Below are 24832 nucleotides of genomic sequence, written 5' to 3'. Positions count from 1 at the left end.
GAACACAAGATTGTTCACTTCGATCTCCAATAATGTTGACTTGGCTTGAGTTCTTCTTTGGTTGCCAAAGTCTTCAATCTTGGATATTGAATTGTACGTAGGTTTATCTGTCTCACTGGTCAGCTCTTAATTGCTTGAATTTAATACGCACTTCTTCTAAACTTTACTCAAATTGACCAACGCATCGATCATTCATCTTTGAATGAATGTATTTATAAACACATTTGAATTTGTGAAAGTTGTATTGAGTGGTGATAGAATGGAGTTTGTGAGAAAGTATCTTCACACCAGATATTGTCTCGTAGAGTGGACTAAAAAGGATTTGAATAGTGAGATGTTATCTTAAAGCACAAGATATAGAGTGTACCGTGTTTGGAAAGCTAATCCCATTGGCAAAGATGAGATTCATTCAAGAGCAATTACTAAGCAATGTAATAGAGTAAGTAACGAGTTAAAGTAATAAAAAGTATAAAGTAGAAATATTCTTTCTATTGGTTTAATTATATTATAATTTGAAATCAGGTTATAAATTGTTCAGACTCTTAATGAAATTAAACCGACCCTATTCAATTCTAGAGTTACAACTCTAGATACACTACCGTTGCTCTAAATGCTCCAAGCTAACCGGTTATGTCTGGGCATATATAATATTTACAAAATTGTATCCAAAGCATTTCACAAGCAAGCAAGCTAGAATGTAATAAAAACAGATTTCAATTCGCAAAAAGTCTAACGGCCAGAGAATCCAGAAAATGAAACGGTCGCATGAGAAGTGGATGATGTGTTTGTGAGTGCGATTACCCTCTCATCGAAATCACCAATCATGGATGGCCTCTTTGGTTTGTTTTGAAAGATTGCACGGTCACTTGAAAGCATGATCACCACTTCCGCCATGCTTGGCCTAAGACTGGGGGTGATTGTGTGCACACCATTGCAATTTCCAACATTCTCTTCATTTCTTCTACTTTATACTCATTAGCCTCTAAAGTCTTATCCACCAGTTCCAGATACTCCTCATTCTCGTACAGTTTCAATGCCTGTATAATTATATATATAAAACCATGCATGCACAAGTCAAATGATATGATGTTACGTTACGAGTTGAAGATCCAGATCAAGATATATCTCGATACAAGGGGTTACTATACATACGTACAAACCTGTTCAAGAAGATACTCAGTGACGGGTTCAACTCGAATATCACTGCTCCTTCTTCCACTAATGATCTCTAGGATGACGATGCCAAAACTGTAAATGTCAACTTTTTCTGATAAATGACCATGAATTGCATATTCTGGCGCTGTATATCCCCTGTTTCCACAAGCAATATAATGGCTAGTTTAGTGAAAAGTTGTGGAAAAGAAAATGTGAAAAAGAAATAAGCTGAGGCTATTAACAAGTTATGCTTACAAAGTCCCTGCAAATTTGGTGCTAACATGGCTCTGATTTTCAGACAAAAGCCTTGCCAAACCAAAGTCAGCAATTTTGGGGTGAAAGTCATCATCTAGTAGTATATTGCTGGATTTTATGTCTCTGTGTATGATGCATATATCATGCAGATAGGAAAGACCCCTAGCAGTACCAAATATTATATCAACTCGTTGCTTCCAATTCAGCATCCCCCGTTTATCTCCTGCCATTCCCATTCATGAAGAATTAATTGGAAAAGTTTATATATATATATATATATATATATATATATATATATATATATATATATATATGGTGAGGATCAAGTGAGGACGTAACATTAGGTGAGGGCGTGAGGACTAATCTAGATCATTAAATCATAATAAAAAATTACTGAGATTAAAAGGAACAAATCACACGGATTAAAGAAACAAATCCCTTTAAAATATTAAAAAATATAAATTTATGGGTAAATTAGTCTTATTAGAATCTGTGGATTACTATACAAAATACTGTGCATTCCTATACAGAGTATTGTGCATCGATAAGTTTATAGTTGTGCATTCAAACACCACCTAAAAATCCTACAGTTGACATCTCAATGTCCTACTATGCACTAAACTATGTGCACTAATGCACAACGCACTAGCCTACAGTGCACAACTTACAACGCTAGGTTGCACAACCAGCACACACGAATGCACAATCGTACTATCCAGGCATTTGTACATATACACGACCATCCAAATATAGGCAATATTATATTCAAAAGAACGAGCAAAAAAAAATAAAAAATACCGATTACATTGCATGGGCGAACACTCAATCAATGATGAAGAAATCGCGGCTCGATATCATAACGGTGGTGATCCAAAAAAATAGGAAACCAATTAAGGCAAGGATTACACATGCGTTCACACTTAAAAAAGGTAGAAAAAGACACTACTACCCAACTTTTAAAAAAAAATCAATCCATGTCATCTTTGGAAATAAAATATGGGCCATCGAAAAAAAAAAAAAAAAAAAAAAAAAAAAAACCTAATGCACAAGATTAGTCCTCACGTCTTTACCTAAGAATGAGTTCTCATTTGATCCTATATATATACACATACAGAAGGGATCAGGCGCATTTGTGGCTTCCCGAGCGGTTGTGCGGTTGATTAATGTGCGTGAGTTTTATACTTAATGTGCGTGAGTCTTGTGCTTAATGTGCCTGAGATTTGTACTTAATGTGCGTGAGTGTGTAATGTTAATGTGCGTGAGTTTTGTACTTAATGTGCCTGAGTATTGTGCTTAATGTGCGAGAGGTTTGTGCTTAATATGCGTGACTTTTAACACAATCGCACAGGAAGCTATAAACAAAATACATTCAGACCACAAACTCACACACATTAAACACAAAAGTCAGACGAAGACGAAGACGTATATGATGAAGAACATAGAGAGGGTAAGAGAGGATTAAGGGAATAGGAAGAGAAGACGAAGACGTATATGAAGAAGAACAGAGAGAGAGAGGAAGAGAGGATTAAGGAAAAAGAGATGAAGAGAAGACGAAGACGAAGACGAAGACGTATATGTACAGGAGCAACAGGAGCACATTAACATTACACACTCACGCACATTAAGTACAAATCTCAGGCACATTAAACACAAGACTCAGGCACATTAAGTACAAAACTCACGCACATTAACATTACACACTCACGCACATTAAGTACAAAGTTCAGGCACATTAAGTACAAGACTCACGCACATTAAGTACAAAGCTCACGCACATTAATCAACCGCACAACCGCACGGGAAGCACCCAACCACACTGGAACCTTTCAATATATATATATATATATATATATATATATATATATATATATAAGCGCTCAAATGCGGCAGTGGCTTTAAGTGCGACGGTGCGGCCATATCAGCATCGTTCATTCTGCTTAATCTAACGTCAGCAGCTAATTTATGAAGATTTAAAGATTTAAGCGCGTCCTGGTAAGTGAGGGGTATTATGGTAATTATAGTGGTCATTTATATCGGTCGCTTGTCAAAATACAGCAACAGTGTTAACAAAAGACACCAATAGTGTTAGGAAAAAACACCACAATGAAATGCACAAATACACCAAAAACTACACAACACACCCAAAAAATACACCATATAACTCACCACCCGAATGGTGTATTTTTGAACACTGTGTGATGCTTTTATTCATACTTAATGGTGCGTTCTGGTGATGCGTATCTAATTTGTGCATGTTATTTTGGTGTGCATTTTCTAACATGGATGGTGTATATTTGTATAACTATTAGTGTGCTCGCACTGACCGCATGAGAAAGCGCAGACGCACCTGAACTTGGCACCAACACGAATCCTAAAATACACCACAGTAAGGTTAATAATGCACCAATAATGAACATAAAACACACAACACTATGATTTGATCTATTCTGGTGCTCAATGACGACTTTAACCTTGCAGTTCGCGTAGCGTGAGAACGTGCGCGAAAATATCGGAAAAATCTTGATAAATATGATTGGTTGGATTTATCTAATCTAATGGCCTACAATTAATCGCACTGTCGCACCTAAGTGAACCTTCCTCTCTCTCTCTCTATATATATATATATATATATATATATATATATACCATGCCAGCACAAAAGTAACCATATCAGATCATAATAATACTAATCAAAGCAATGTTTTAGGAGCACCCACCATATATGTATCTTTCAAGGCTGGCATTTGCCATGTATTCATAAACCAGTAGCAGCTCTTCTCCGTTGGCAGAGCATCCCAATAAACGAATGAGATTGCGATGACGGACATTTGTAATAAGCCTGACTTCAGTATTGAAGTCTACCTTTGCTCTACTATAAATCATTGCCAGTTTCTTTACTGCAACCACGTCCCCATTCATTAGTGTGCCCTGCAGGATGTTTAGTCATAGAAGAATTGCTTTGGTTAGTCGTCTACGAATTGAATAGTAAGATTGACTTGTTTTTTAATATTATTCACCTTGTATACATCACCAAAACCTCCTTTCCCCAGTTTATTCTCTTCACTAAATGCTTTTGTGGCAGCTTTCAGATCTTTATATCTGTAGTTCTCTGTCCCCAAAATATCCCCTGTTCAATTGAAGAAGACAGTCCATAAGTTAACTAACACGCACAGCGCAGCCAGCAGGCCTTTAAAATTTTAAAGAAACAGTAAAAGTTGTATATATCAATAAGATTGGATATGATGATCGACTACCTCTTCTTGCTGCCTTTGGCTTTTTTGATTGTGAATAAAAAAGGAAAATGGCTGCTAATGCGAATATGATTCCTACACCACCTACTACACCTGCAAGACTAGATTTCTTCTTTCCTGAACTCCCTGGAGAAGATACGATGTTACCAGGCCACATAATTGAATATGCAGGTTCGGTTGTCTGGTAATTAATGGCAAAGAAATGTTTGTCTGAGTATCTCATGAAGCACCCAATGCCAACAGCCCTTCCAACTGAAGATATTGGTAAACAAGTCTGTATGTTAATGTAAGCTATTGACAAACACGCCAGACAGCTGTTTTCGTCGAGTGTTTCAATACATTGTGTCACTGCATAGGCGGCGGTAGCACCACCAGCAGAGACCCGCTTTGCTGCAGCAAAAAACCCAATTTTGGGCGTTGCAAATACAAGATCCTTCAGTAGTTGTTTTGCTGTGGTATTGAAAACATCTTGTTTGCCGGCACTGCCTTTTCCACAAATGGGATGGCTTCCATTATCTGTAATCTGAGCGTAGAAGAGAGCGGAATCGTACCTGTACGTAGTATTTATCATATATAACAACTATTATAGAATCAATTAACCATATATATATATATATATATATGTTTGTTTACACTTGACTAGCTAGCTAGGTAACTGGATCACCTGAGGAAGCAACCATCAAATGTGACACGAGCACCGGTGGCGAGGGAACAGTTTCGGGCTACTGACACGGCGGCGTCGAAACAGGCGACACAGTCAGGGTTGGAGAGGTAGTTTCTACACTGTGCCAATGCATAGATAGGATGGGCCGTGGCAATGGCGGTGGAAGTGGTGGCAAAGCTTTTGTTGCTTCTGGATAACTGGCGTCTCAGATCAGAAAAGCTGGCGTTCAGTTCCTTCGCATAATCCGCTGCTGCATTGGTAACGTTGGTTTGGCTGCAACCCTTGTCCACTTGGTTGGTTTGTGGGTCGGAGAACGCAGGTTCTGATACTGATACCACCACCAACATCACCACCGCCAACCACCGCCACCTGCCTGACCCTGCCATATACGGTATACCACCACTGTTCACTTGGCTCAAGGCCGGATCGGAGCTGAGGAGAAATACACAAAATTATTGGCTTTTATATATATATATATATATATATATATATATATATATATATATATATATATATATATATATATATATTATCCATGGCCATGAGAGTGATGGGACCAAGGATCATTTGATACACAGACTTACATTGAGGCATGTGTGTATGGAAAAAAAAATGATATTTTCGAGTTAAATAAAAGAAAATCAAAAATAAAATGGATTGTCAAGGACAGTACCATTTCTAACTCCAATATGGATAGCCTGGAATAAATGGCAGACAACCTTGGCCCAGTGTGGCCATGTGAAATATAATGACATTGGTGTATCCCAATCATTATTGGCTTATTATGTAGACCGTGGTCTACACGTATAGATGTGTACACCATGATCCAAAAACACATAAAATATATTATTTTAATTTATACAAAGTAAAAGATATTATTTTAATATATAAAATATAATTTTTAACTCATAAAATATATTATCTTATCTCAAGAATTTCATTATTATATTCTAACACATAAAGTACACATTATACATTATTCTAACTCACAAAATACATTATGTTATCCCATAAATTTTATTATTCTAACTCATAAAATACATTATTTTATCCCAAAATATTCATTATTCTAACATACGCGCAGAACATAATTTTTTTTAACATCAAAATAACGTCCGTGGTCCACGCAGCGGCGGAGCCACAATGAGGGCAGTGGAGGTAGATGCCCCCACTCCCCCACCTCATCCCATATATATATATATATATATATATTGTATGTATAGGTCCCTTGTATATACATATTAACTTATAAATATTAAATTTACATAAGTATAATTGAAGGATGAGTTAGTTTATATGGTAATGTATTTTGGTTTTTCCTAAAATGTTATGGGTTCAAAAAATCCTACAAGCATGAATTTATATTGAGATTAATTCGAATTGAATTTTTTATTTGTAACATTGTGTTTTTAAAATCTTATTTTATAATATTAATAGTGATATTAGTCATTTATAATATGTTTTTTATTTGAACTATTTTATCTAATTAATTATATTTCATATTTTGTGGAATTTTTATTTGTAACATTGTGTTTTTTTCCTATTTTTTAATATTAATAGTAATATGAGTGTTTTACAATATGTTTTCTATTCTAATTATTTTATCTAGCTAATTAATTATATTCTATATTTTGTTTTGAATATTTTTTTATTATCTCATTTTGATGTATTTTGTTTTTCATCCTAATTAACAATATTTATAACTTGACCTCTAAGTATTTTTTAAAAAAATATCTCATTAGTTTTAATCTTTTACCCGAACTAACAAAGATTTCTGGATCCGCTCCTGATCCACGCAATAATTTTCCGATGTATCCTTTCCCTCCAAACAAAAAGCATATTTCACTAAACAACATCTTCTAGATGATAATTGACTGGATGGCCAAAAGCCTCTGCAACTTGCAGGTCTTGGTTTTCACTGGTTCGAACTTCGAAGCCCCTGCCCACTCATGATAATGGCTTTGATTTTTTATTTTTTAAAAAAATTTTTGGTATTATCAATGTTTTTAGTTTCTTATTTGGTGTTATTATGAGATTTTAACGTTTATTTGTGTACAGTGTATTAATTATATTATATTGGTCATCATTGTATTCCAATCCTTAACTATATGCTAACAAGGTAATTCAAAACTTACTCGCGACAGGCAAATATATCTTATTCCCATATATTAGGAATAAAGATCATGGAACTACACACGAAAATGCAATTAGGTTATTGAACTAAAAAACAATGCAATTGAATCCTGAACAACGCAAAATGATGCAATTGAGGTAAAAATGACATGTTTACTTGTTAGCTTGCTGATAACTTTTTTTTGAAAGCAATCGGAGAACGACATATATTAAAGATAACCAGCAATAGAGTCAGGAGGGATAACATCTCAGTACATGACAATAGTCTGAGCAAAAGCTGAAGAAGCAAGTGTATGAGCTATTAAATTAACTGACCTAGGAATAAATTTAAATGAGCAATAGGCAAAAGAAGCTAAGCACTATAAGATCTGCAACCATCAATAGCGTAATCAACGTAAGAACGGATAGGTCCTGTAACCAAGGACAAATAGTGCTGGAGAGTCAGGCAGTCCGTATGGACTTCCACCCTCTGTTCCCCTCGTCCCTTTAGCCAGGACAAGGCTTCCTTAGCTTGCTGATAACTTATTATTACTTTTATCTATAAATTTGTGGCACTGCATGCTTGATTATAATATTTGGTCATGATATAAATAAAACAAACATATAGATTAGGTTAGTTAATTGTTTACATATACAGAATTGTGGATTGTATATATGTCGTGAACGTGAAGGAAGGGAGATTTGTACGTGTGTGGACATGCATACACTACATAGCTAGATAGTATACGTACAAATTAAAATTATTGGAGCCCATCCTCTACAATATAATATTCCAATTCATCATCGCGACTTCTTCCAACATAAAACAAGACCGTTTGACGGGTCATGGATTTGAGCCTCAGTAGGGGCGGTATTGACTCGTTGGGCGGTTCGAGCCTTGAAGGCAGTATTGACTCGTTGAACTTAGTAGGTTGAGAAAGTATATATAACAGATACTACATGTAACATGGTCAATAATACTAAAAAAAAAAAAAAAAAAAAAAAAAAAACCGTTTGGCGTTACAAATCCTATTCGATCATTGAAAAAGATGGTTCAATGAACTAGGCTCGATTGTGTATTATGAGAAAAATCAAAGAAAATTCAATTTTCTCAGTTTTGTGTATAGAGGATTCCAATAGATGGGGTGGTGGGGAATGAATATAATGGCAAACATTTGGAGGCAAAGACCATTTCAATCTTAGGCAATAACCCTACGAAAATTTTTATTTGGAAGTCTCAATAAAGTTTGTTATTTTTAATCGTGAGACGATTTCACACAAATTTTTGTCAATATTCAGAGAGAAGGTAACTGTGTCACCGTATTTTATCAAAGATTTTGGTTCATGAATTAGTCTATGCCCCAAAAAATGCACAAATACGTACACCCATGACACATATTCTGTCATGCACAATTATAAACAACACCAACCAGGGAAAATGGTCATTTTAGTCTTTTAATTATTTGGAACAGTAATTAAGCCACCGAATTCAAATAACTAACACCCAAATAAGCTATTCAACCCGGAAAAAAAAAGAGCAATTAATATTTTTAACAGGTTAACTTTAGGTTTTTGCTGACTGGATTGCCAAAATGTTTATTTTATTTACGTTTTTTTTTAATTATTATCCACTTACATAGTAATATATCTTAAAGTAATTATAATCAAAATAATTTTTTCTTATCTAGATCTACTTTATTTATTTATTATTATTTTTTAAACAAAAGATCCCGAGAAAAAAAAAACTATTTGTTTAGTGGTCAATTTAGCGTTTTATTGACCATTTGGCTTATTTGTATTTTATTCCTTAATTATATTAGAATAGTCAATTTAGCGTTTTATTATACATGTGATATCATTTAGTTCCTAAACTATTTGTTTGGTGGTCATTTTACTATTTTAGTACATTACATTAGATAGCTGTTAAAATTAACAATAATGAAAGAGTAAATATGTAAATTCATCAGTTTCTTCTCAATCGAACAAATAATTTATGGACTAAATATGATCACATGTATAATTAAGGAATTGATGGGACTATCTAGAATAATTGAGGGACTAAAATATTTCTTCTCCCTCGAAAGAATGTAAGAGTTTGATTGAGAATGTTCAACAAGAAACTTAAATGATTTTGAAATGAAAAGTTAGAATTTTGCAATTTTAGTTTGAAAAGTTGAATTTTCACACTTATAAATTATACAACAACTAATGAAAAAATAACAGGAGAAACTAACTTCACTTCTCAATATTATCGGAAACTATTTAATGCCTAATGAGGATCCATGAGATGATTACATTTTTAATAAATATTACATTTTTCTTTATAAATATTATAATATTTCTCATAAGTAATTCTTCAACTCTTAATATTAAATTTCGATTTAAAAAGTATTACATTGATCAAATATTATTACATTTCAATTTTAAAGTATTATATTTTTCCTAAAAAATATTAAATTTTTTCTTAAAAATAACAAATAATTTATTCTATTTATTATTACATTTTCCAACATATCTATCACATGAATTTTTATCTTTACTCGATCTGTCTCACAAATAAAAATATTTAAGATACAGCATCATAGAACACTCGGTCACTCACCCTTAATAAAAAGCCTAGCGGCCTGAGACATCTGAAATTGAAGCGGTGGCATGAGAAGGGGATGATGTGTCCGTAAGTACCTGTACTCTATTCCCCAAATCAGAGATAACGGTAGGCCTGTTTGGTTGGTTTTGAAAGATTGAACGATCACTTGAAGAAAGCATAATCACCACTTCCGACATGCTTGGCCTTAGATTCGGGGGTGATTGGGTGCACACCAATGCAATCTCCAATATTCTCTTCACTTCTTCTGCTGTATAGTCATTGGGGTCTAAAGTGCTATCTACCAGTCGTAGATGTTCCTCGTTCTCATACAGTTTCCATGCCTATATAAAACCATGCACAAGTCAAATGTTGATCGAAGAAATTAAGATAATTTTGTGTTATGTTTTAACTAAAAGTATAAATTAATAGTGAGAGGATAGAAAAGACAAGAAATTACTTGTTCAAGGAGATACTCGGTGACAGGCTCGACTCGTATGTCACTGCTCCTTCTACCGCTAATGATCTCCAAGATGACGATGCCAAAACTGTAGATGTCAACTTTCTCTGATAAATGGCCATGAATTGCATATTCTGGCGCTGTATACCCCCTATTGCAATCGGAGTAGGGCTCGTTTAGTGGTTAAAAGTATTAATTTCCCTTGATAAGAAAATGTGGAAAAAGAGTAAGGCTTACAAAGTTCCTGCAAATTTAGTGCTAACATGACTCTGATTTTGAGGTAAAAGCCTTGCTAGACCAAAATCAGCAATTTTGGGCTGAAAGTCATCATCTAGTAGTATATTGCTAGATTTGATGTCTCTGTGTATGATGCATACATGGAACTGGTGATGCAGATAGACAAGACCCATAGCTGTACCCAATATTATATTAACGCGTTGCTTCCAATTCAGCATCCCTCGTTTATCTCCTGTCAATCATAAATATGGGAATAGTTCATATTTCCCAACTCAAAAGTAACCAGATCAGATCATCAAAATAATAACAATGTAGGTTTTAGGGGGCATGCACCATATATGTATCTGTCAAGACTGGCATTTGCCATGTATTCATAAACCAGTAGCAGTTCTTCTCCTTTGGCAGAACATCCCAATAGGCGAATGAGATTGCGATGATGGACATTTGTAATAAGCCTAACTTCAGTCTCGAAGTCTGCCTTTGCTCTACTTGAAATCATTGCTAGTTTCTTCACCGCAACCACATCCCCATTCTTTAGTGTGCCCTGAATGTTTGTCATATATGGCTTTGATTATTAATTATTTTTGAAATTCCTGATGACAAATAGTAAGATGAGCAAGAAAGGAATTGAAATTGTTGCATGCTAACCTTGTATACATCACCAAAACCTCCTTGGCCGAGTTTATTTTCTTCACTGAAGCCTTTGGTTGCGGCTTTCAAATCTTTATATCTGTAGTTCTCTGGACCTCTCAACTGAGTTGCCCCCAGAATATTGCCTAAACAATTTTAACAAAACAGTAGGTGAAAGTTGTATCAATAAGATAGATTGGATATGATAATGACTGCAACTAAATTAAACTAACTAGCTTCAATTCGATCACCTCTTCTTGCTGCATTTGGCTTTTTTGATCTTCGATAAAGGAAAATGGCTGCTAATACCAATATGATTCCCACACCACCGACTACACCTGCAATAATAGCTTTCTTTTTTCCTGAACTCCCTGGAGAAGATGGATATGATGTTAGCAGGGTAAAAACGAGTGCTAGCTGCTTAAGAAACATTAAGAGATCAGAACAGATTTTATATATACCTGTTTCTAGGAAGGGTGCTAGGTTAGTTGTCTGGTTATTGGGGAAAAAGCGTTTGTTTGAGTATCTCATGAAGCAACCTGGGGCAAATGCTCTTCCAGCTGCAGATTTTGGTAGACAACCTAGTATGTTTCTGTAAGTTATTGTCAAACATGCCTGACACCCAATTTCGTCGATTGTTTCTATACATTGTGCCACCGCAAAGGCGGCACCACCACCACCAGAGGCCTCCTGCTTTGCTGCGGCAAAAAAGCCATTAATTCTGGGGGTTGCAAGTTGAAGATCATATAGCACTTGTTTTGCTGTCATATTGAAAACATATTGGTCGGGTGCAGTTCGTTTGCCGCAAGTTGGATAGGTCCCGTCACCTGTAATCTGGTCGTAGAAGTAACTGTCCTCGTACCTACACAAAAAACAAACGCCTCCAGCTATTTATTTATTTATAATTTATCGGAGTTAATTTCAGCAATGGTCCTCCGACTATATTGATTTTTTAAAATTAATCTCCCACTTTTAATTTAGACACTTTATTTCTTTGGCTTTCAATTTCTTTCCAATTGAGGTCCTTTCGTCAGATTACGGTAAAATGAACTTTAAATGAAAGAGTAAAGTAGTCATTTTATTTGCGTAATGTATAATTTTTCGTATTTCTTCCTTGTATATGCGACTTCGGGCATCAGATTCACTTAATTGCTTAATCCCTAATGAAATTTTGTTCTTCGAGTGGATTTAGGGATTAAGCAATTAAGTGAATCTGATGTCCGAAGTCGCGCATACAAGGGAGAAATACAAAGAATTATACATTAGGTAGATGAAATGACTACTTTACCCTTGCACTTAAAGTCCAATTTACCGTAATTTAACGAAAGGACCTCAATTGGAAAGAAATTGAAAGTCAAGGGACGTAAAACTGTCCAAATTAAAAGTCGATGACTAATTTTGAAAAATCAATGTAGTCGGAGGACCATTACTAGAATTAACTCTAATTTATCATAACAGCTTAAATTATACCATCTATTAGGGTCCATCTCGCTATGTAAACTGGGATTTAAATGATATTCAAATTATGTGCAGTTTCAATTAACTGATTATGCACCTAATATAAATAAAAGAGTCACATTTGTCATATAATTTAGGATAGTTGTTTGTTACTATTTATATAAATCATAATATTTATTACATAAACTTTATACCAATTTAAAATAAATAAAATTGTACTTTTCGTCCCTAAGTTATAGGATAATTGAAGAATTCGTCCCTGAGTGTTGGTCATGCTCATTTTTCATCCCTAAGTTATCATTGACATTGTACTTTTCGTTGCCCTTTGTGCTCACTTTTCGTCCCTGAGTTATACTAAAATTGCAAATTCCATCCCTAATGTTTTATTAGTAGAGGGACGAAAAGTGCAACAGTAATGATAACTTAGGGACGAAAAGTGAGTATTACCAACACTTAGTGACGAATTCTACAATTACCTTATAACTTAGGGACGAAAAGTGTAATTTTCCCTTTAAAATAAATAAAATGTTCCTTATAATAGATATTGTAACTCTTATATGTGAAATTGTAATATTATTTAGGGTAAAATTAATTGTTACTAGTTATAAATATTTTAATACCTATAATTCAAAATGTGATACTTACAGACTTAGTTGCCTACAACCTTATTTGTCTCACGGACAGGATCTTACACAAATTTTCATCAATCATATATTAAATACAGGTACATAATTTATTATTGTAGATAATAGATTAAGTGTAGATGCATAATAAGCTAATTGTAGTAGGTACATAATTTATTAACTGAAAGCATATAATATGATAAATGCAGGCACATGTTATTTTGAACTAGGGTCAACAAAGTAAGATAAAATTTTAATCCATGTATAACAACTCTGACCTAAAATAATATGATGAAAATTAAATTATGATGCATGCAGAAAACTCAATCACCTGAGGAAGCAGCCATCAAAATTGATGCGACCACCGGTTTTGTTGGAGCAGTTTCGGGTTGCAACCACGGCGGCGTCGAGGCAGGCGACACAGTCCGCCGTGGAGAGGTAGTTTCGGCACTGCGCCATTGCGTACACAGGCTGCTGAGTGGAGGTGGCAAAGCGTTTGTTGCCGCTGGATAACTGGTTTCTCAGATCAGCAAAGGTGGCGTTCAGTACCCTCATAGAATCTGCTACGTCGGTGTAATTGAACGGACTGCAACCCAACACGCCTACTTGGTTGGTTTGTGGGTTTGAGAGCGCAGGTTCTGATACTGATACCACCGTGATCACCACCGCGAACCACCACCACCTGCCTGATCCTGCCGCCATATTTGATCAGTGTAGGCTCAGCTCATGGAGGAGAGGAGAAATACACAAAATTGGCTTATAAAGAAAGAGAAAGAGAGGTTAAATATATAGGAATACAATTAGAGGATGTATTATGATCAACACTGATATTCCATGCTTAATTAGCTGAGTCGTTGCTAGTCAAGTGTCAACAATCTCCATTATTATATTTATTATTTATTATTTATTATTGTATATTTTTATTATAATCCATAGGAGTTAGGAGTTGGGACCAAGATAAATCAAGGTAAGTAATGAAAAAACAAACGATATTTCTCATTAAATAAAATAAAATTTTTTTGAATGTTACTGTCTCTATTACATTGTAGTATCTGTTCATATACTTTCTCACCCTACTGAAACACTGTCTCTATTACATTGTAGTATCTGTTCATATACTTTCTCACCCTACTGAAACACGAAGACCCAATTAACACCTCCATTGAGACTCAAACTCACAACCTTCCAAATGAAAGTCCAACCCGGATACCATTATACCACATAGTCTTGGTAAATTATAATAAAATTGATTGGCAGGGAAATACTTAAATACAGTACCATTTTAAATTTAGGAAAATGATAATTAAATCATAATGAGTAAATGAATAAAAAGATTCCACTCATTTATGTATGTATGTATATAGTTCGAGCTTTGTTTCACCATAGTCATGACATTATCAGGCGTTGGAGTGAACAAATTGAAAATGTGATTTTCACCTTTAGCCTCCACCACCTTCGATTCCCCTTGCCAACCCTATTTAGCAAGGGTGGCGACCCGGTAACAAGCAAAACCCTAAGTTTCCCATTCATGGAATTAGGAAACTCAGGGTGTCTCTCGAACCATACCTTCCATTGTTCGTCCCATCCGGTGATTTGGGGGCCCAACGAGACCTTCTCGTTGGGGCTGAGGATCCCCCAACTGGTCCTCCGGATCGTTCGAGGTCCTTGTCAGACCGATCTCATCGAGGATCCTATTCGTCTCATCGATCAGGTACGAGTTTTCGAGGTCCGCGTCTGAGGAAGCATGGTTGCCAATGCCGATGGTGCCACAGAGGATGAGAATGGCGACGAAGTTGCAGAGGATGGTGATCTTGATGTTGTTGAAGGTCCACGAGATCTGGCGCCCGCGAGGGACTTAGGGGCTAGCTCGACTCCTGGAATCTCCATTCATGGCTGCTCCGATGTCTATAGCGGTGGTGGGAAGCACTCCTGGTCTGTGAGAGAAAGCTAGGTGCGAAACCCTTTCTCTCTCTCTCTCTCTCTCTCTCTCTCTCTCTCTCTCTACAATTTCTCGAGTTAGTGTAGAGTGTTATTGTGATGGTGGCACACTTTCATAGAGCCAATTTCCGGCGTGACCTCCCGTTTGGCTCAAGAAATTGCTGTTCTCGCAAGTATTTGTTTATTGTGGGTTTGTGCGTTTTTCTGGAGGTGTATGTTTTCCGGCGAATGGGCATCCTCCGACGAAAGTTTCACTCTGCGTAATTGTGGTGATTCCAGATTCCGGTTAGGTGTCATATAAGTGCCCTCCATTCACTCATTCGCTGCATTCTCTGTTCGTTGCAACTGCTTGAAGACAAGAAAAGACCAAAATGTCCTTGCTAAATCGGAGCTCTCACCGGTTGTTGATGGACTACGGCCAGAGGGACTAAATCGACTAAAAATAATTAATTTCGGAGACCAAATCGATGAATAAGCGATTGAGGGACTACATTGACAGTTCGCTAATAATTGAGGAACCAAATCATTGATTAACCCTTAATTTATCTATTTGATATGTTGGTTTTCAAAAAATTATGCCTACAAATTTCTTTCAAATTCAAAAGTAAACCTTACGTACTGCTATAGCATACTCATTTTTAACATCATTTTCTCTACTTCCTTCAAATTCCAAGCCATTTTAATTATATAATACTCCGTAAAAATATTAACATTTAAATTATTATAAAAGGAAAAAAAAAAAAGTAAAGAAAAAAATCCCTGTCAAATAATTAAAAGCTATCATTCTCTAATTCGTAATGCGTCAGTCTTTCAAAACTTAAAATGTTGGATGGTATTACATGAAAAAAAAAAACTGTCATAGTTACTATCACGCCAGATTTAACGCCAATTCTGGGCTTACTCTCATAATACAAAAATACAAGACCCTAATTTATCAAATGTCATCTTCAATTCTAGATGATAATTGACTGGCCGGTTGGCAAAATTAAAAGCCTTGACAACTTCGGTCTTGGTTTTCACTAGTTCGAAGTCCCCCATAGTAATGCTTTGGTTTTATTTGGGTATAGTATTTCAATATTTTGAATTCCATATTTGGTGTTATTATGAGACTTTGACATATGCACGCGCACACATAATGTAACTTGTATCATTACAAATTCATTTATTTTTGCCTGGAATTTTAGCATCCCCCTGGCGTTTTTCTCCATAGGTGTTGGTCCACTTTTGTTTTCTTCATCCTCTTAAACAAGCCCTTTAGACACGTCAAGAATACTATGTACAAAGAAATCGTCACAGAAATTAAAATGCCGTGGTCATTTGTCACACCTATGAAGTCTTTTTTTTTTCCAATTAAACACCCTTGCATTAATAGGCACCCAAGTTGGCATTGCATGCAGCTCCCGGGAGTTAAACTGCCAACTGCTATTTGGATAAATAAAAGAGTTAAATTTTGAAAAACAATTTCAGATGTTGGATAAAAGAAAATATCTTTTTTAACTATATTATATCTTGACACATTATGGAGTTTTTTGCACTTTTGTCCTACGATTATGGTGTCATTAACAATTTTGATCCATAATTTTTAAAACTTGTAGAATATGTCCACGACTATGACTTTCTTAGCAAATTTGGTCATTTCGGTGCATTTTTCGTTCAATTTTTACCAAAAAATTTTACTCCCCATTTTAACATGGGTAATATTGTCTTTTCCATCTCACAAACTAATGACATTAATAAATAAATAAATAAATAATGTTGTTAGTGACAACCTTTGTCTAACGGAAAATGGGGAGGATGATGAATTTGCCCATATTAACGAAAAATGTGAGATGGAAAAGACAATATTAATATTACTCATGTTAAAATGGAGAGTAAAATTTTCCGGCAAAAATTGAAAAGAAAATGTATTGGAAGGATCAAATTTACTAAGAAAGTCATAGTCGTTGACCAATTTTACAAGTTTTAAAAGTCGTGGATCAAAGTTGTTAGTGACACTATAGTCGTGGAACCAAATGTGCAAAAAACTCATACATTATGTGTCTGCAATTAACATAATATATGCCTTGTGAGTTAACATATTATGACTTTGTTTGGTAACATAGTTAGCTTATCAGTTAATTTTGGTTTGTCTGATCACTATTAGCTGTTTGACTTGATTAAACAGTCAATATAACTATATAAGTGTTTGGTTAATCAGATTTTTATTACAGCTTACTGTTCTAAAATGCTAAAATTCAAACAACTGCTCAAAACATTTTTTTGAGAAAATAAATTATACTCTTAAAAATCATTTTACATTTAATAAGCTAGCTAATTACCAAATATCTTTTTACAATCAGTTAATGTAATCCGCTAACCCACTGAAATTTTTCTTCCAATCCTATATAACAGTTCCGCAAGGTCCTTCTTAACAGTTCCAGAGTGTGCTGTTGGCATCTAATTTGTCACCTGGGCAATCCTTTCCAGAATTGCATACTTAGAACTCAGAAATTAAAAGGTAACCTTAAATGTTTCTTTCTGTGGCCAAGATTTAAGTACATTTGCAGCAAGTTTAGCAGCAACATATTCCAGTCAGGAATTAGACCTTCTTCCACTTCCATTTCTTCCATAAAAACTCGATCATTGGTTACACTTACAAGTGTTTTTTGAACCAAAAACACCTTCCCCACCAAAATTTTCAACCACTTTCTATCAATAAAATCACACAAATGACAAAAAATTTATTCCATGAGAATCCATATATAAGTATTATACACATTTTTATCTGGACTAAACGCATCTCACAGATAAAAATATTTAAGATACAGCATCATAGAACACTCACGTGCTCTTCATAAAATTAAAAGCCTAGCGGCCGGAGACATCTGAAATTGAAGCAGTGGCATGAGAAGTGGATGATGCTGTGGTGGCTGATGTGTCCGAAAGTACCTGTACCCTATTCCCCAAATCAGAAATAACGGTAGGCCTGTTTGGTTGGTTTTGAAAGATTGAACGATCACTTGAAGAAAGCATAATCACTAGTTCCGACATGCTTGGCCTCAGACTGGGGGGTGATTGGGTGCACACCAATGCAATCTCCAATATTCTCTTCACTTCTTCTGTTGTATAGTCATTGGGGTCTAAAGTGCTATCTACCAGTCGTAGATGTTCCTCGTTCTCGTACAGTTTCCATGCCTATATAAAATCATGCACAAGTCAAATGTTGAAAAAATCAATCAGGATAATTTTGTGTTATGTTTTAACTAAAAGTATAAATTAATAGTGAGAGAATAGAAAAGACAAGAAATTACTTGTTCAAGGAGATACTCGGTGACAGGCTCGACTCGTATGTCACTACTCCTTCTACCACTAATGATCTCCAGGATGACGATGCCAAAACTGTAGATGTCAACTTTCTCTGATAAATGGCCATGAATTGCATATTCTGGTGCTGTATATCCCCTAGTGCAACATGAGTATGTAGGTCTCGTTTAGTGGTTAAAAGTATTAATTTCTCTTGATAAGAAAATGTGGAAAAGAATAAGGCCGGCTTACAAAGTTCCTGCAAATTTAGTGCTAACATGACTCTGATTTTGAGGTAAAAGCCTTGCCAGACCAAAATCAGCAATTTTGGGCTGAAAGTCATCATCAAGTAGTATATTGCTGGATTTGATGTCTCTGTGTATAATGCATACATGAAACTGTTGATGCAGATAGACAAGACCCATAGCTGTACCCAATATTATATCAACGCGTTGCTTCCAATTCAACATCCCTCGTTTATCTCCTGCCAATCAAATCATAAAAATGGGAATAGTTCATACATCCCATGCAACTCAAAAGTAACCATATCAGATCATCAAAACAATATCAATGTAGGTTTTAGCGGGGCATGCACCATATATATATCTGTCAAGACTGGCATTTGCCATGTATTCATAAACCAGTAGCAGCTCTTCTCCTTTGGCAGAACATCCCAATAGGCGAATGAGATTGCGATGATGAACATTTGTGATAAGCCTAACTTCAGTCTCGAAGTCTGCCTTTGCTCTACTGGAAATCACCAGTTTCTTCACCGCAACCACATCCCCGTTCTTTAGTGTGCCCTGAATGTTTGTGCTTTGATTATTAATTATTTCTGAAATTCCTGACAAATTGTAAGATAAACAAGAAAGTAATTGAAAGTGTTATTTGCTAACCTTGTATACATCACCAAAACCTCCTTGTCCGAGTTTATTTTCTTGGCTGAAGCCTTTTGTTGCGGCTTTCAAATCTTTATATCTGTAGTTCTCTGGACCTTTCAACTGAGTTGCCCCCAGAATATTGCCTAAACAATTTTAACAAAACAGTATAGTAGGTGAAAGTTGTATCAATAAGCTGATTGGATATGATAATGATAGCTTCAATTCGATCACCTCTTCTTGCTGCATTTGGCTTTTTTGATCTTCGATAAATGAAAATGGCTGCTAATACCAATATGATTATTCCTACACCACCTACTACACCTCCAATAATAGCTTTCTTTTTTCCTGAACTCCCTGGAGAAGATGGATATGATGTTACCAGTTAAAAACGAGTGCTGCTTAAGAAACATTAAGAGATCTGAACAGATTTAATTTTATACCTGTTTCTAGGAAGGCTGCTAGGTTAGTTGTCTGGTTATTCGGGAAAAAGCGTTTGTTTGAGTATCTCATGAAGCAAGCTGGGGCAATAGCTCTTGCAGATGCAGATTTTGATAAACAACCCAGTATGTTTCTGTAAGTTATTGTCAAACATGCCTGACACCCAGTTTCGTCGATTGTTTCAATACATTGTGCCACCGCAAAGGCGGCACCACCACTACCACCACCACCAGAGGCCTCCTGCTTTGCTGCGGCGAAAAAGCCATTAATTCTGGGGGTTGCAAGTTGAAGCTCGTATAGCAGTTGTTTTGCTGTCGTATTGAAAACATCTTGTTTGGGGTCAGTTCGTTTGCCACAAGTTGGATAGGTTCCTGCATCTGTAATCTGCTCGTAGAAGTAACTGTCCTCGTACCTATACAAAACAAACTATTGAATATGTCATATGTACCAAATGACAGTACATGATACTTTTGTACAGTTACCTATAAATACGTTGATTATATACAATATCTCTCATTGAGTTAGACACTTTACCATTGTTATTATTTCTTGTTCTCAATAATCTAACACAAATGCGGTAAGATGAATGCTGAAAATATTATTATATGAGTAAATTATCAAATTGGTCTTGACGTACTATATCATTTGTTACTTTGTGTCTTTATCTGGTCCTCTTACATAAAGAATGAGGGCTCTACCACTATGTTGCACATTAATCTTATTACAAGATAGTTAAATATTTTTAATAATGACTATTTGTCTACATGTGGGCACCAAGCTCTCCACCAGAATATAAAAAGTTGTGCACTAGTCAAAGCAAAATAAAATAAAAGAGCAAATTACACTTTTGGTCCTGTGACTATTAGGGGTGTGTTAATTTGGGTACGTGACTTTTAAAATTAACAATTTAGTCCTTTAACTATCATTTTTTTAGCAGATTTGGTCCTCCTGGCCAAATTGCCGGTGGAATTTGGCCGGAAAGACATTCGAATTTTTAAATCAAATATTAGTGGGGGTAATTCGGTCTTTTTAATTGTAAAAAAATAGCGTTTTATTTAAAAATTCGAACGTCTTTCCGGCCAAATTCCACCGGCAATTTGGCCTGGAGGACCAAATCTGCTAAAAAAATGATAGTTAAAGGACTAAATTGTTAGTTTTAAAAGTCACGTACTCAAATTAACACACCCCCAATAGTCACAGGACCAAAAGTGTAATTTGCTCTAAAATAAAATAAAAATCATGAACTTTTACACACTTTATGAGTCAAAAATGCCCGTTTGATAGAGTGTTGAGAACATAACATCTTAAATAGTAAGTCAAATATTCATTCATCACATAACATCTTAAATAGCACCATAATGTACTAATTTTAAACAACCCACCAAATTTTTGATTATCTAAAAACATATATACCCAAACTGTAATACACAATAATAAAAAATAATTCATAAATTCAATGAGTAATTGATGCTTTCTTGGGTTCAGACGAAAAACTCTTATTACAAATTTTTAACTATTTTGTAACAAGATTAATGTGTAGCTTGGAGGTGGAGAGCTCATTCTTTAGGCAAAAGGTCTTGCGTTTGAATCCTTAGTCTATTTTGACCGAAAATCATATTGTAATGCCACGTCACAAAATTTGACATGGCAAATCCAATGCCACGTGGGCAAACTTAACTGAGAAAATAAACGGTGTTAAGTATTGTCCTTAATTGTTCTAAATTTTAAAGTACAGGGATTAAAATGAGTAAAATTAAGGTACAAGAACTGAATTGAACAAAACACTATAATACAGGGACCTAGCAGGTACTTTATCCGTTAATTTCAAGTGTATAATTTTAAGATTAATATAGTTTGTTGAATTTCATCTTAATATTAAATTACATTTTTACCCCATAGTAAATAATTTTACTTTTTCCCGGTAAATTTTACCATGGATCAGAAACTTCAGTCAATAGATTTCATGCCTATAAATAAATTGCATACACATAATTTATTGACGGCAGATACATAATTTATTATTGTGTTGCTATAATAAATCTATTGTATATATAAAATGAAACTAAATAACAGAGTTCATACAAATATGTATAGAGATAATTTCAATTTTGGTCACATGACTATAGGAGCTTTGTTAATTTCAGCACCTGACTTTTAAAAGTGTCAATTTAGTACCTTGACTATGTAATTTTTGTCAATTTTGGTCATTCAGGCCAAATTGACGGTCAAATTTTGCCAAAAAAATTTAACCCAACACGTAATCTATAATCTGAGGGGCAAAATGATCTTTTGATCATATTATAAACTAAATGTTAGATTAAGATTTTCCGGTCAAATTTGGCCGAAGTGACCAAAATTGATAAAATTTACATAGTCAAGGTACTAAATTGATACTTTTGAAAGTCATGTGCTGAAATTAACAAAGCCCTTATAGTCATGTGACCAAAATTGAAATTTTCTCAATATGTATATTATCAAATGAACTTGTAGTATAATTAAAAATGATATTTTATTATTACTATATAAAGTGAACCTATTTGTATGTATATATAAAATGATACTGAATATATAGCAGAGTTCATACAGATTGTATATTATCAAATGAAAGTATAATGGAATTAAATGATACTTTACTGTTGCTATAATGAGCCAATTGTGCGTATAAAATGAAACTGGATAGCATATACATAAAGTTTAATTAAAATGATACTTCAATGTTACTATGACGAAACTAGTATGTGTGAAAAATGGAACTAAAAAACATAACTTATACAATAGTAATGAATTACAAAAGCGGTTCAAAACAATATCCAAATTATGTGTCTGCAGTTAACATATTACGTGTCTTCAATTAATAGATTTTGTGCCTATAAATAAATTGCAGGCACATAATTTATTAATTGTAGATACATAATTTATTAATTACAAATACAGTTAATAAATTATGTGCCTTCAGTTAATAAATTATGTGTTTGCTTGCAGTTAATATATATGTGCATAGAATTTATTTATAGGCAGAAAAATTGTTAACAAGGGCACACAATATATTAATTGTAGGCACATAGCCTTGAAATTATTTTGGACTAAGATTCACAGTTCAAGATAAACTCGGGTTCATAGTGTAATTTGCCAGGCAAAACTAGAAGTATTTACTAGGGGATAAAAATATAATTCAATATTAGGATAAAATTCAACGAGCTATATTAATCTTGAAATTAACATATTAGGCTAACCCCATCCCAGCCAATACCCTCCTTTCTAAATGAGTAAAAATTTGCTACTGACTCTATTACATTGTAGTATCTGTTCAAACATACTTTCTCAACCTAATGAAGCACAAAGAGTCAATAACTTCTCTATTGTGGCATGATCTCATGACCTCTCATATGGGAGAGGTTACTACATGTCATTTAAGGACAAGGTGCTTGACTATTATTTTGTTATTATTATATTTATAATTTATAATTTATAATAATATAATATAATATGAAAGTGGGACCACTTTAGAAAGTGAGAGAATATTGTAAGGATGGAGAACAAATAGTAGAAAATTTGTAAATGTGATGATGTGGAAGTGGGGCCCATTTTAGAAAGTGAGAGAAATTTGCTGAGAGAATGATAATCTTATAGTTAGAGGACCAAATTGAGAAGAATAGGTGGAAAGTAATTGAAATGACGAATTTGCCCTTAATTTTAAGGCCCAAATGATCGAAATCTTAACGAATGACAAATTTGAGTAAAAATTTCATAGTCGGAGGATCAAATTAAGTAGGAAAAAAAAAAAAAAAAAAACGAAGATACAAATTAACCAGTGGCTATAATTAAGGGACCCATTTGAGAATTTACACTCCTCATATTATATTTACACTTTACTAGAACTCACCTAAGGAAGCAGCCATCAAAAATGATACGACCACCGGTTTTGTTGGAGCAGTTTCGGGTTGCAACCACGGCGGCGTCGAGACAGGCGACACAGTCCGCCGTGGAGAGGTAGTTTCGGCACTGCGCCATTGCGTACACAGGCTGCTGAGTGGAGGTGGCAAAGCGTTTGTTGTCGCTGGATAACTGGTTTCTCAGATCAGCAAAGGTGGCGTTCAGTACCCTCATAGAATCTGCTACGTCGGTATAATTGAAGGGACTGCAACCCAGCACGCCTACTTGGTTGGTTTGTGGGTTTGAGAGCGCAGGTTCTGATACTGATACCACCATGATCACCACCGCCAACCACCGCCACCTGCCGCCTGAGCCTTCCACCATATTCGACCAGTGTAGGCTCAGCTCATGGAGGAGAAATACACAAAATTTAATGGCTTATAAAGAAATAGAGGGTAAACACACACACATATATATAGGAATACAATTGGAGGATGTATTAGGATCAACACTGATATTCCATGCTGAGTTGAGTCGTTGCTAGTCAACAATTTCCATTATTATATTTATTATTGTATATTTTTATTATAACCCATAGGAGTTAGGACCAGATAAATCAGGTATAATGAAAAAACAAACGATATTTCTCGTTAAATAAAAGAAAATTATAATAAAATTGATTGGGAAGGAAATACGGTACCATTTTAACTTTAGGAAAATGATAATAATTAAATTATAATGAGTAAATGAATTAAAAGATTCCACTCATTTTTTTCTAAATTAATAAGGGAGAATAAAAAAATGACATTAAAAATGATAGTATATATAATATTGCTTTATTTATTTATTTATTTATAGTATTACTTTTAACCCCCCCTCCCCCCCCCCCACACACACACACACACACACATATATATATGGGTTGCCGTGCAATTGGCACTCTCAGGTGCGGTTGTGCGATTGTTAAGGTGTGAGGTTTGTATACTTAAGG

At 34.9% G+C, this 24832-nt stretch overlaps 2 protein-coding genes and 1 pseudogene across 2 annotated transcripts; all 3 read right to left on the bottom strand.

Moving 5' to 3' along the window:
• Positions 1 to 531: 531 nt before the first annotated feature.
• On the bottom strand, positions 532 to 5730 carry LOC109180366 (annotated as a pseudogene).
• A 4242-nt stretch (positions 5731 to 9972) lies between these two features.
• On the bottom strand, positions 9973 to 14182 carry LOC109180363 (cysteine-rich receptor-like protein kinase 2). The gene is made up of 8 exons (XM_019329889.1): positions 13761 to 14182; positions 11810 to 12210; positions 11600 to 11719; positions 11367 to 11494; positions 11052 to 11262; positions 10719 to 10950; positions 10482 to 10632; positions 9973 to 10365 (listed from the first exon to the last, which is right to left on the bottom strand). The coding sequence occupies exons 1-8, from the start codon at positions 14129 to 14131 to the stop codon at positions 10054 to 10056; spliced, it is 1926 nt and encodes a 641-aa protein (XP_019185434.1). The 5' UTR covers positions 14132 to 14182; the 3' UTR covers positions 9973 to 10053.
• Positions 14183 to 18064: 3882 nt separating this feature from the next.
• Positions 18065 to 24293, bottom strand: LOC109180357 (cysteine-rich receptor-like protein kinase 2). The gene is made up of 8 exons (XM_019329883.1): positions 23852 to 24293; positions 19971 to 20380; positions 19762 to 19884; positions 19546 to 19673; positions 19245 to 19452; positions 18902 to 19133; positions 18658 to 18808; positions 18065 to 18541 (listed from the first exon to the last, which is right to left on the bottom strand). Exons 1-8 carry the CDS (start codon positions 24223 to 24225, stop codon positions 18215 to 18217), a joined length of 1953 nt encoding a protein of 650 aa, XP_019185428.1. The 5' UTR covers positions 24226 to 24293; the 3' UTR covers positions 18065 to 18214.
• Between the last annotated feature and the right edge of the window lie 539 nt (positions 24294 to 24832).

The sequence above is a fragment of the Ipomoea nil genome, unplaced genomic scaffold (assembly GCF_001879475.1).
Source record: "Ipomoea nil cultivar Tokyo-kokei standard unplaced genomic scaffold, Asagao_1.1 scaffold1026, whole genome shotgun sequence".
NCBI classification, from domain to species: Eukaryota; Viridiplantae; Streptophyta; class Magnoliopsida; order Solanales; family Convolvulaceae; genus Ipomoea; species Ipomoea nil.
This window is presented reverse-complemented; position numbering and strand designations above follow the sequence as displayed.